The 12,610-nt window shown below is 38.1% G+C and overlaps 2 protein-coding genes across 4 annotated transcripts in view; both read right to left on the minus strand.

The window, feature by feature from the left end:
* Positions 1 to 11,756, minus strand: part of LOC117568057 (uncharacterized) — a 138,490-nt gene extending 126,734 nt beyond the window's left edge. For all 3 annotated transcript variants that reach the window (XM_034248535.2, XM_034248452.2, XM_034248615.2), the window contains exon 1: positions 11,220 to 11,756. The gene's annotated coding sequence lies outside the window, so the exon portion shown is untranslated. The remainder of the gene's footprint in view (positions 1 to 11,219) is intronic.
* On the minus strand, positions 4,466 to 5,867 carry LOC117568228 (protein prune homolog 2-like). Its single transcript, XM_034248741.2, has 2 exons — positions 5,724 to 5,867; positions 4,466 to 5,669 (listed from the first exon to the last, which is right to left on the minus strand). Exons 1-2 carry the CDS (start codon positions 5,796 to 5,798, stop codon positions 4,527 to 4,529), a joined length of 1,218 nt encoding a protein of 405 aa, XP_034104632.1. The 5' UTR covers positions 5,799 to 5,867; the 3' UTR covers positions 4,466 to 4,526.
* Positions 11,757 to 12,610: the final 854 nt, after the last annotated feature.

Consider the following 12,610-nt stretch of genomic DNA (forward strand, 5'->3'; position numbering starts at 1 on the left):
GTTTTCTACGAATTTCTCGTAACAATGTCGCAGTCCGCAACGGAAGCCGGAAATATGCAAAGTAAGCGAGTGTTGAGCAACAGCAACAGCAAAAGCAAAAGCAAGTTTCTTGGCTTTCCTGAGCTGAACTGCCGGACTCAAGAAAGCTGTTGAGCTGCGGCTGAGGCTGAGGCTGGGACAAGTGTTTGACTTGTGGGTGGATCAACGAAGTCCCACAATTTCGCCACCGAATTTAATTGCAATTCATGTTTATTCGACTTGCTTCTCTGCTTCTCTGCTGCTTTGATTGCTTCATTTATTTGGCCACCGCATGACGTATACGCACCGTTTGCCAATTAGCTGCAGGAGCAGCTGCTGCAGCTGCTGCTGCTAAGCTAAAAACAATTTAGGTGTATAGTAATAAAAGCAACACAATAACAAGACAAGAGAACACACACCTTCATTCAAGCAGCGTAGCGTCCATGGAATGGAATTTAATTAATGCAAGTCGTCGCCAGCTCGCTTTGAAATAAAACGCTTGTGGATGCCACCTTCGCCATGCATCCATGTAAAGTGTAAATTAAAAAGGGGAATGGTGAAAGGGAAAGGTGACTTGACTAGCACAGAAAAATAATAAATAAGAGTACTTAAGCGCGACACGGAAGATAGAAAATGCTGATGATAAATTTAATTTTGGAAAATTAAATACAATTTTGCAGTAATGAGAGTCAGACTGTTTACAACGTGTTTTGGCATGGGGATGGAGTATGCGAATTAAAGTCAAATGCAAAACTTTCCACAGCGAGCGATGGGGTGCGGGGCGGTGGGGGAGAGGGGGAAAGCGTGGCACGAAAATCCGCTTAGAGATGCGCTTAACAGCAATTATCTTCATTACATGCCCAGCGCACAAAAGTATGCAATGGCAAACAAGAAAAAGCTGAGCTGAAAAACGCGACAACAGCGAAAAGAAAAGAAAAGAAAATAAAAGACGAGCGAGTCTAACAATTAGGAAGGCCACCCACTCGCATTTCCCCCCCACTTTCCACTTTCCACTCTCTTCAATTTCCATGGCCCTGTCATCTGTCTTACCTGTGTACGCCGTACGGCGCAACACCCTTGGCATTAAGCTCTTCATATAAATGCGCCGCTGATGGATGTGCTTTGAGTGGCGCCAGAGAATAATGCCGACTCTCGACTCGCAACTCGCAATTCGCAGCTCGCAACTCACAACTCACAACTCTCGACGCTCGACTCTGACGGCAGAGAGTTTCCTGTTTTCGGCGACTTTTACTTGTCGCTGTTATCAGCATTCGCTTTGGATGATGGCGGGGAAAAGAGAGAGGGAGGGAGGGGTCGCTGTTCTAAGCGATTTATAAAAGCCAAACGGCAAATGGCGACGTCAACAGCGACAAAAAAGTGTTGCAAGCAATTTGCGCAATGGCGGCGAGTCCTTCGCCAAATCCTTGTTGCCAAAGCACAAAGACAACAACAGAAGCACCTTCCCCCGATCCCGATCCCGATTCCGCTTTTCTTCCTTCCTTCCACCTTTTTCTTTTTGCCTTCACCTTCATTCCTTCTGCAAAGGGCGCTGGCTGCCATTATTGAGTGCGTGCACGTAACTGACATCAGCGCGCTTATAAATCAAGTTGCAAATACTTTTGCCTGCCCATCGGTGTGTGTGTGCGAGTGCGAGTGTGTGTGTGTGCCACAACAATAACACCAAAAGGTGGAACGACCAAAAAAAAAAGGACAGGGGCAGAATCATATATAAAACTCCATTTTTGAGTTCATGAATTTGGTAACTCTCGCACATATTCTCATATGATTAGATTAATGCATTGTGTAATGGCTAAAGCAGCCTTTTTACCTTTCAACTCCCCCTACCCCCACCCCTTGCCTCAAGCTACTCACCAGTCCTTCAACAGCACCCACATAACTGGCAATCTCTCATGCATACTTTCAGCATATTGTATGGGCGAGCAAAGTGAGTGTTATACTCGTATGTGTAGTAGCTAAATCATAATTTCAATGCGTCTCTCGCAAAACACTTCCATATTTTATACTCTAACACACACTCGGAACTTACATTCGCTCTGCTCATAAAAACTAAATGCTGGTCTTCGCTAAACAATTATTATTTCAATTGTATGTGTTTACCGGATTAAAGCATTAAATCAAAAATTATTAAACGCAAAAGTTTCGCATTAAATTCAACAATAATATGCAATTCAATTGATTGATTGCCAAATGTTCAATAATTGAGGTAAGCATAAATTTAAATACCATTTGAAATTATTTAAACGTTTGAAAAAATATAAAACAATAAATAAATTGGAATTAAAAATTATAGCTAATTAGTAATTAGTAAATTCCTATACATTATTATTGGACTAAATTGGAATCGTTTAATTTGTATAAGTTTGATGTGGAGTTTTGGGCGCTGTTTTTACGAACTCTGCAGATTGTCTTGATTCAATCAACATGCTGCTTATTGCTTTTTGAAATCGTAATTAGTATCCTTTAGCTTTCAATCTCTCACAGTACTTAGCGTTGATACTTAAGACATTGAGCCAGTGGCGATAACAAATTAAAAATCATTAGCAATGCATTATAATATTCATTTTTTATACGCGCTACCCATAGGGTAGAAGGGTATTATCACTTTGTGCCGACAGGAAATGTATGTAACAGGTAGAAGGAGACATCTCCGACCCTATAAAGTATATATATTCTTGATCAGCGGCAACAGCCGAGACGATCTAGCCATGTCCGTCTGTCCGTCTGTCTGTCTGTGTGTCTGTCCGTCTGTGTGTCTGTCCGTCTGTCCGTCTGTCCGTATGAACACCTAGATCTCAGAGACTACAAGAGATAGAACTATAATTTTTTTTTCGACAGCATTTGTTATGTTTGCACGCAGATCAAGTTTGTTTCAAATTTTTGCCACGCCCACTTCCGCCCCCGAAAATCAAAAAAATCGAATAACAAGCGTAATTTTAAAGCTAGAGTTGCGAATTTAGGTATTTGTCTAATTTGCTTTGGCTGACAATCTGGTATATTGAGCCGTCTATGGTATATTTTGAATGCGGTACTATATCGATACACCACATATACCATATGGTATATTTTTAGTATTTTTGCAGTATATTTGGTATATTTTGATAATAATACCGCAAAATATATTGCTTTTATTCAAAATGGGTAGCGGGTATCTCACAGTCGAGTACACTCGACTGTAGCTTTCTTACTTGTTTTGGTAGTTAATTGGTGCAAAATGATGAAAAAGTGCTGGCCAAAATCTTATATCTACATATGTGTGACGCATCTGCGAACTTAATAATATTTGCTTTATTGTTTTAAATATGTTATGTTGTGTTAGTTTTAAATATAATAGCTTTTTAATATAACTGCTTTTATTGGTATATTAATTTTTATGTTTGTCTTCGTGTGTGTCTAATCGACGAGATAATATTTTAGAAGTGATGGATCTGCGAATGTAATTATATATCAATATACCAAATCTACCATATTATTTGGTATATTTTAGTATATTTACTTATATGAATTTGGTATATTTTAAATATATTACCACATTGCTCTACCGCGAATTATAGTATATCGATATACCAAATATACCATACCACTTGGTATAATTTAGTATTTTTGCTTTAGATTCATTTGGTATATTTAAAATACAACACTACAGTATTCTGCTTTTATTGTAAATGAGTAGTTTTTTTTTTTTGGTATTTCTTTTGGTTTTTTAATTTGATATTTGTATTTAAGGAATAATACTGCACTGTCTTGCTTTTATTTAAAAGGGATAGCAGATCTCACTGGCTATTATTAAAACACTCAGACTTTTGCTCTGAAAATTAAGCATTCGGAATTCACGTTAAATTATATCAGATTAGTGAACCTTGAATGTATTATTTTTACTGGACTATAAAATTGTTGTATATTTCTGCATTAAATACTGCTCCTAATTAATTCTAATTCTAATGTTTTATTCATTATATATTGCTCATAATGCAGCACAATTTCCACAGGATTAACTTTTATGAAATGTTCTGTTAAGTGGATAAACAGAGAGAGAGAGAGTAGAGAGAGCATTTAATAGTCGGTCAATGGTGAGCATTTGCTTTCTCTCTTGTTTTTTGGTTCATGATATAAAATCTACGTTGCAAATTCTTGGCAATTCCCCAACTGTTGTAACTGAAACCTGATGAGGACTTCAGCTTGAGCAACAGTAGGCTGCAAAGAAAAAGAAAATATGAAGCGTCATTTGATAAGTCAAATGTTTGGCTTGCGGGAGTGTGTGTGTGTGTGTGTGTGTGTGTGGGTGTGGGTTGACTGCCAACCCTGAAACGTTGGGACGCTGGGAATGCCGTCAGCTGTCGCTGACCTTGTTGTTGATGGATTAAGTGCGTAATATGAGGAGAACCAGAGCCATAGAGAGAGAGAGAGAGAGACCGAGTTGAAGGGGCAATTTAAAGAAAGACTTTATTTCAAATTGAATGTACACTTAAAGCGAACATATGTGAGTCGAACTATTTGCATGGATACAAATACTCGGAGACCCAATGATAGATGATGCGCTGCACAAGATGCAGCATATCATAAAATTGAATATTCCATGCTTTGAGAAAGAAGAAAGCGCCCTGCATAAAGTGCAGACCACGATACGGATCGAGGCCAAGAAATGGTTGCTCCGCATCGTTCAAATTGACAATTAAATGATCGAAGAAACGACGATCCTGCATATTACGCAACGCATCCAGAGGGATCAAAGCGAGTTCCTTGACAGCCAGCGCACCCTTTGGCCGCATACTTGTGCCCAGCAGCAGAATGAAATCGCAGTTGTGCTCGGAGCCAAACTGCTGCAGTGCCAGCTGGGCGAACTCGAACGAAATGAAACGGGTGACAGCCATGGGGAAACAGCACTGGGCGATGCGCACCAGATGGCTGCCATTGTTGGCACGCAGCAGCTTGAACTCGCGTCGCAATATCTGTGGCAGTGTCAGCGCGTTTAAATCGAACATTGCTGCCACCAAAGCGCCGTACAAAATGCTGCGCTGCGGCGCCTGCAAGACACCCAATTTCTTTTCCAAATAGAGCATCAGCTGGTAGTCGCGCACTTCCTCCAGCTGCTTCTCACTCGAGTACTGGGCGAAATTGTTGTTCTGCAAGAGGAGGGCGGCATGCAGCAGCTCGTAGACACGCGGACATTGGACGTTCGCATAATTATAGATGGCACTGTCATAGCGCTCAACAATCAATGCGGCACACGAACGCATCGGATGCATGACACGCTGGCAGTAGATGGGCAGCCGAGCTGCCTCGCATTGATAGGGCCGATAGTCGTAGACCTCCTCGGTGCAATAGTGAAAGGGGCTGACGTGATGGTTGACCAAGATGTAGCGACTGCGCAGCAACAGCTCCTCAGGCACATCGTCACGAAAGACCAGATGATGATCCGCCGTGATTTGCTGCTGCTCGAGTAGAAAACGCACCTCCGACTTGCTCGGAAAGTCGCGTCGCAGCATATTCAACACCGGCATATAGTTGTGCTTCAAGGTCCCCGGATTGCGATAGTGCAAATATGCCACAGCCAGAGTGCAGACCACCGAATCGAGATCGCAGCACTCATGCGAGAGTGTTATATACATCAGCTCTGCTCTGCCAGTCGGACGCTGTGGCAAACACTCCTCGGTTAATTAAGTCTCGAAGAATTCTTACACACTCACCCATTGGGTTAGACGCTGCGAGTTGGCCAAGAACTCTATAAAATCCATGACCTTTTGGCTTTGGCTGGCAAACATAATCGCAAATCTTATTTGTTATATTTTTTTTGTTGTATGTATCGAGAGAAATGAAAAGCCAGCTGTAAAGTTTTTCAATTGTTGCTTTATCAGTATTTAGAATATCTTAAATTTCACCTGCAAATCACTGAACAAACATTTTTCACAAATGTTGACAAACTTCAGTTATTGCAATTTGATTGTGATCAAATCAAAATCTAAGAAGTTATTTAAGAATTTATTTTCTATGGCAAAAATGACTGCTGAAGTGGGGTCTAAATTGCTTTGGTTCGCAATTGAATAATATAGTATATAGATATACCAATAGTATATTTTAGTATTTAGTATTTATAGTATATTTAGTGATTTAAGAATAATTCCACGCTGTTTTGCTTTGCAAAGCAAACCAAAGCTTTGGTTGCATTTAGTGTGCTCTATGGTATATTTGGAATACAATATTATATTGATATACCAAATATATTGTATTTTAGAATTATGTTGCATATTAATATGGTATATTTTAAAAGTAATTTCGCGCTGCCTTGCTTTGGTTGAATGTTTTTTACTCTATGGTATATTTTGAATGAATGAATGAATGAATATATATGAATGAATGAATGAATATATATACAGAATGTTGTTTAATATGTATTATTTGGTATATTTTAAGAACACCGTAATGTTTTATAAATAACTAAAATATATGCAATTAAACAATAAATATATTAAGCTGATATTTGTTGGAAGGTTTAAGAAAGCAATTTGACTTACACTTCATAATTTTCATAATATTTCTATTTTGATTGTATTTCTCTGCTGCCTTTTGCTGTACGCCTTAATAAGCCGAGCGATCATTTAACCACTTCCGTTTGAAATTATTTGAATTATTAATTTATTTAATTAACAAAATATTTAAAAATTTATCAATTGTGTGTGGCAAAGGGTGAAAGGATCAAAGGGTCTGTCAACACCGAGTGATTATAGCAGCTAAAGTCTTATCGATTGAGAAGAAAGGAAGCAGGGATTACAGGAGCAAGACGGATCAACGTCGCAATTTTTCCAAATATTTAAAGCATTTACTAATTAGACTAATCTTACAACAAACAGGATAATCTTTATGAAATATTAAATTAATATATTCATATAATCAATCAGACATATATATTTATATATTGTTTATTTTTGTGCAAATTTGCAAGATCTAAGAAAATATTTTATTCATTTATTATATGAAATCTAGAATTAAATACTTAATTTAATTTATAGAAAAGAGAGTGCTGGCTCGCGTAAAAAAGTTGCTTGTGTCGCATTTGAACCTTACTCTAATTTGTTTATGGATTTTTTTGTACTGAATTTTGATGTGCAATCAAACATGAGTCCTCAATTTCGCATTCAACTTATCGAATTGCTTAATGATTTAATTAAAAACCATTTCTGAGCAAATCATATCTTTATAGGTGCAGCAGAAATAATCAAACGTCAAACCACTGAAATAATTTTGCCATGCCACAGAATTCCGAGTGATTTAACCAGACACAAACCTTTGTCGTGTGTGATTGTCACATTACATAATCATAGTCTTCCAACACACAACACAATCACAAATTGAACACTCTTTATGAATCAATGAAACTTTTTACATAAAAGTGAAGTTTCATAACTGTTTTAAACAAAAGAACTGGTAAAATAGTTCGTGATTTTCGAAGTCAGTAAAAAAACGGGTCAAAATGAAAAGTGGCGACCCTGAAATATTGTTTTGTTTTTGTTTTTTTTTTTTTTATATTTGGAATTGCAAAGTCTAAGCCATTTGAACGTTACAACAATATCTGATTGTATTTCTCTGCGAGTCTTCAATTTCGCATTAAATTTATCGAATAAAATTGATTTAATTAAAAGTCATTTATGAGTAAATGATATCATATTTTATCTGTCTAGCATTTGAGCTTCACTTGAATTTTGATCGCATTTCCCTGCTGATCAATTAGCCGCGCTCTCGTTATCATCGACAGGCGAAGTATTGCATAATGCTGGGCCAACACATAAAGTTGATAAAAAACAGAGAGAGAGAGAGGAGGGCAAAAAGAAAACAGCGACGTGTCCACGTGCAGTGTTGCTAAGTGCCTTCTAATGGTCCACTGCGAGACTGCGAGAAAGAAGTGCTGTAGGGGACAGACTGCCAATGGCAAAGGCAAGGGTGTGTGTGCGAGTGTGTGCGAGAGTGTGTGTGTGTGTGTATTTGGTTGGCAGACAGCTGGCCACGACGCCGCCTTGTCTGTCAAATGTGGCCCAAATTGGCTGACTTTTCACATTTGACCTGCACACGTAACGCTCGACGTTGCGTTCCCCCCGTTCATTGCCGCCCCCTCTCCACCGATCTCGCTCCAACTTCCATTACTGACTCAGTGTGTGAGCTAGTATCTATGTATGTGTGTGTGTGTGTGTGTGTGGAGCGTATTTACAGTTATAGTTGGCACTTTGCTATAGGGCACAGAGCGTGTGATTTATGATGCTTGCTACGTTCTGGTTTGCTAAATTACTTTCGCACACGTTGAAGTTAAATAATTTTTTGACGCTCAAAGTTGTGCGCGCTTTTATTTTATTTCATTTCTTCTCATCTCATCTTGCATCATGCTTTACCCCAACCCCAAACTGTTTGGCAAAACTTAATCGCTGACTAAGTTGAAGACTTTAATACAACGATAGAGAGAGAAAGAGAGAAAGAGAGAGAAGGGCGCACAAAATGAACGTAGTAAAAAGGAAGCAACAAGGCACGCCATTAGGTGCTTGGCTAGTATTTTGATTCAACGGCGGCCAAAAGTCACTTAGACATTAGCCCCAAAAACCGAGGCAAGCCAAGGCGAGTGGCCAAACACTGAGCCATAAAATTCCATTCGAGTCGAAATGACCTTGAGATGTGGCATCGCATTTAGCCTGCCTTTCGTTCGTTCGTTCTTTCGTTCCTTCGCATATACCCATATATCCTTATGTCCTTATCCATAAGTGTATGCATGTGGGTGTGTGTCAGAGAGGATAGTTGTAGTGTGTGTGTGTGTGTGAGTGCTTGGCCCATTTAAATGCTACATTATGTTGAATATTCAATTTAATGTACCTTATAAATCATGTAGATCCTTTTTTTCTTTCTTTCTTCTGGTGCTACTGCTGCTTAACGCCTCTCTCTCTCTCTCTCCCCCCCCCCCCCCCTTCCCCCTCTTCTCTACACTCTCCACTTTCTTATCCACTGCTTATCTCAAGTCCCTTTTCGCCCCTGTTGCTGCCGCTGCTTCGTTTTCGTATCTATTTTTATTTGTGTTTTCCGGTTTCGCTGTTGTCACATTGTCTTTTCCATTTCAGTTTCTTGGCTGAATGCTTTAAGCCACTTTCAAATGCGAACACCACTTTCTTTTTTTTTTTTTCTTCGTTGTTCTTTACTGTCTGTTGATGGGCCACTTATTTTTTTTTTCTGCTTGGGTTTTGCTTTATGCTCGCACATATTTATAACTGCTTATCGGTTAGCAATCCCAAAAAGATTGATTAACTGCTTCTCTATGTCTGTGTGTGTGTGCTCTTGGCCAGCAACACTATGCTAGCTGTCTCAGTTTAGTCAGAGAATTTTTGATAAATTGTCATGTTGAATTGCCTTTTTAGTAGCGTGGCAAATTTTGAATTCCTCTCCTCCTCAACAACTATACAAAACTTGGCTTTCGGCTTCCGATTAAGTGCACTTACTTTGGCATTAGCTGCTGCCGATTGAGGTCAACTGTCGACTATGTCGCTGGACAAATTAGCATGGATTTATTTCCGCATTACAAGACAGAATTCGAGCAACTTTTTAGTTGACCCAATTCCATCTGAGTTGAACAGCTCATCAAAAATGCATAATATGAAATGCATTGTTGAGCACAGGAAATGAATGTCGAATTATTTTTGAGATTTGTCCTTGAACTGTTCACAAAATATATTTACAGAACAGAGAGTAAAGAAATCCATAAATGCAGCACACAAACTGAAAACTTTTTAGAGAGTAGAAGAGTTCATTAACTATAAATGCATCACACTAATACTTATTTCACTTGAAGATATAAACTGAGCACAATATCAGCTAAGGTAATTGATTTATTTATTTAAAATGCATTTGTGATTTGTCCTTGAGTTATAGATAATATATAAGAAATGTTACAATCAGATAGTTTAATTACAAAGTAGAGCGCAAGAGAAACATTCGTTCGTTGCATGTGATCTTCTCGTTTGGTTTAACTCGTTACTTTTATTCCGACAGCGAGTGCGTGTAGTTCGTTTCAATTATTACTGAACTGATATAATAATATGTTGTATATATATTTAGAGAGCAAAAGAAATAATTGTAAAGAGATGCAGAAATGCAGCACACAAACTCAATACTTATTTCATATGAAGATATGAACTGAGCATAATATCAATTAAGCCAATTGATTTATTTATGCATTTGTGATATGTCTTTGAACTGTCTGTGCACAATATGACTTGTAGAAAATGTTTGACAAAAGTCACAATTCAATAGAATTTAATTACAAAGAGGAGCACAACAGAAATATTCGTTAATAACATGTAATGCTATCGTTTGATTTTACTCGTTACTTTTTTAACGGCAGCGAGTGTGTGCACTTTGTTTCTACTGGACTGATAAGATACTTAAATGCAATACATTTAGAAGTATTTTCTAAGTAATTCATTTATATTTGGTGAGCAGAAGAGTTAATTGTAACGAGATCCATGATCCTCTCGTCGTTTTCACTAGTTACTTCTTTACTTCTTACTTCTTACATTGGACGGTTTGTTGATTTTTTGGCTGGACTGATAAAATACTGATATCTATTATATAGTACAATTTTTCGAAAGTAATTCATTTACATTTAGAGAACAAAAGAGTTAATTGTCAAGAGATCCATGATCCTCTCGTCGGTTTCACTCGTTACATCTTTTACGACTCCGTTCGATTCTATTACAAAATGATGTGTAATGCTTGTTTATTTACTGGCTTCACTGACTTAATACTTAAATGTAATACATTTAGTAGCATTTTCATAGTAATTCATTTTTATCTGGAGAGCGAAAAAGCTAATTGTAATGAGATCCATAAATGTAGCACACAAACTTAATCATTATTTTAAGATATCAAGATAAGAGCTGTGCATAATTCAAGTCAATGTAATTCATAGAGATAAGAAGAGTTAATTGCCAGCATATTAACATGCTTATTTCATATCAATATAACTGAAGACAATTGATTTGTATTTAGAGAGCAGAAGAGTAACGAGACCCATGAATGAGCGAATTTATTTAAAATCAAAATACGAGTCTTAACTGCACTTTCAATTCCAAATTTCGAATGCATTTTCCAATTTAATTTACTTTTTTGTTCGATTACGTTTGCATTGGAGCAATTTGTGATTGTGATTTACTAACCGTTTATTTCGTAGCTGCAGCTGATTGCAATTGTTGGCTATTTCCGGTTTTTATGTTTGCAGCGGAACTGTAAAGCGTTAATATAAATTTTCACACTTGGCTACATCGATTTATGTTGAAATTTATTTCGATATTTGCTCTCGTTGTTGTTGTTGTTGCTGCAGTTGTGGTTACATTACGCATATTCATCATACGCACTGTTGTGCCGGCATTTACTTTCTCTTTGTTGTTGTTGTTGTTGTTGTTGTTGTTGTTTGATAAACAGAACTTTGCACAATTTATTATTTTCTTTTTTCCTTTTTGGTATTTTCAATAATTATGAATATTTTTGTGTTGTAAGTTGTTTGTTGTTGTGTTGGCAGAACGACAAAAAAATATACCACAAAAACAAATCGGGTTACGATTTTCGACGTTCGAAATACGCGACGCGACGATTATGTTTCTCCACTTTTTTGTTTGTTTGTTTGCTTGCACACTCACGTACCGCGTTTTGGGCCAAAAACTGTTGAGGCAACCGCTGGGGCGCAACAAACAGCAACAGAGTTCAACGCAAGACTAAATGGCGGCTACTTGCAACAACGCCAGCGACTAGCAGCGTGGTGAGTTCGTGCCACCATTCGTGGCACACTACACAGTAAGTGTGGTGAATACAAAGGACGAAGAGAGAGCGAATCTGTCTCTCTCTCTGGTTACGACCTTGGAGCATGTTAACTGCTCTTTGCCAGCTGTTGATTTACAGTTTACTCTTAGCTTCGGTTGCATGTTTCGTGTATCTGTGGCACAGTTATTCGCCTTGAGTTGGGGAACATAATTGATACGCGATGCGAAAGAGGAACACATTGCAATGGGCCCCCAAAATTTGTCGCGTCATCGAAGGTTGAAGTTGATATCATGTTTATTATTATTACGAATTACGACTACGATTACGATGTGCAACCGACGAAAGCAATCTAAAAAGGTGACTCAGTCGAGTTGAGTCGAGAGTTCATGATTAATGGCTGCTGTTGTGGCAACTGCCTACTTTTGGCCAGCAACAATAATTACGGTTTAGTTTTTAATGAGGCAACTCGTGGCAGAAGTTTTCTTTTTTTTTTTTGGCAATCGAACAATCGCTTGTTGCATGCCCCGCCAAGTGGAAACGGAAGTTTTGCTAACATCTTTGACAGGCGATAACAAAAGAACGATGTGTGTGTGTGGAGCGCATTAAATAAATTTCATTAGCAGCGATGAAAAACATAACTAAATATTTAGTTCGCTGAGAGACTGGAAATTTCCGGTGTCGTTGGAGACTTAATTGAGAACGAGATTTGATTAATTTGCATGCCATAAACCATTTCTCAATTTGTTTATGTGCTCAAAGTGAAGTCGGGGACGTAATTAAAACAAAGCTG

Source organism: Drosophila albomicans, chromosome X (genome assembly GCF_009650485.2).
Source record: "Drosophila albomicans strain 15112-1751.03 chromosome X, ASM965048v2, whole genome shotgun sequence".
Taxonomy (NCBI): Eukaryota; Metazoa; Arthropoda; class Insecta; order Diptera; family Drosophilidae; genus Drosophila; species Drosophila albomicans.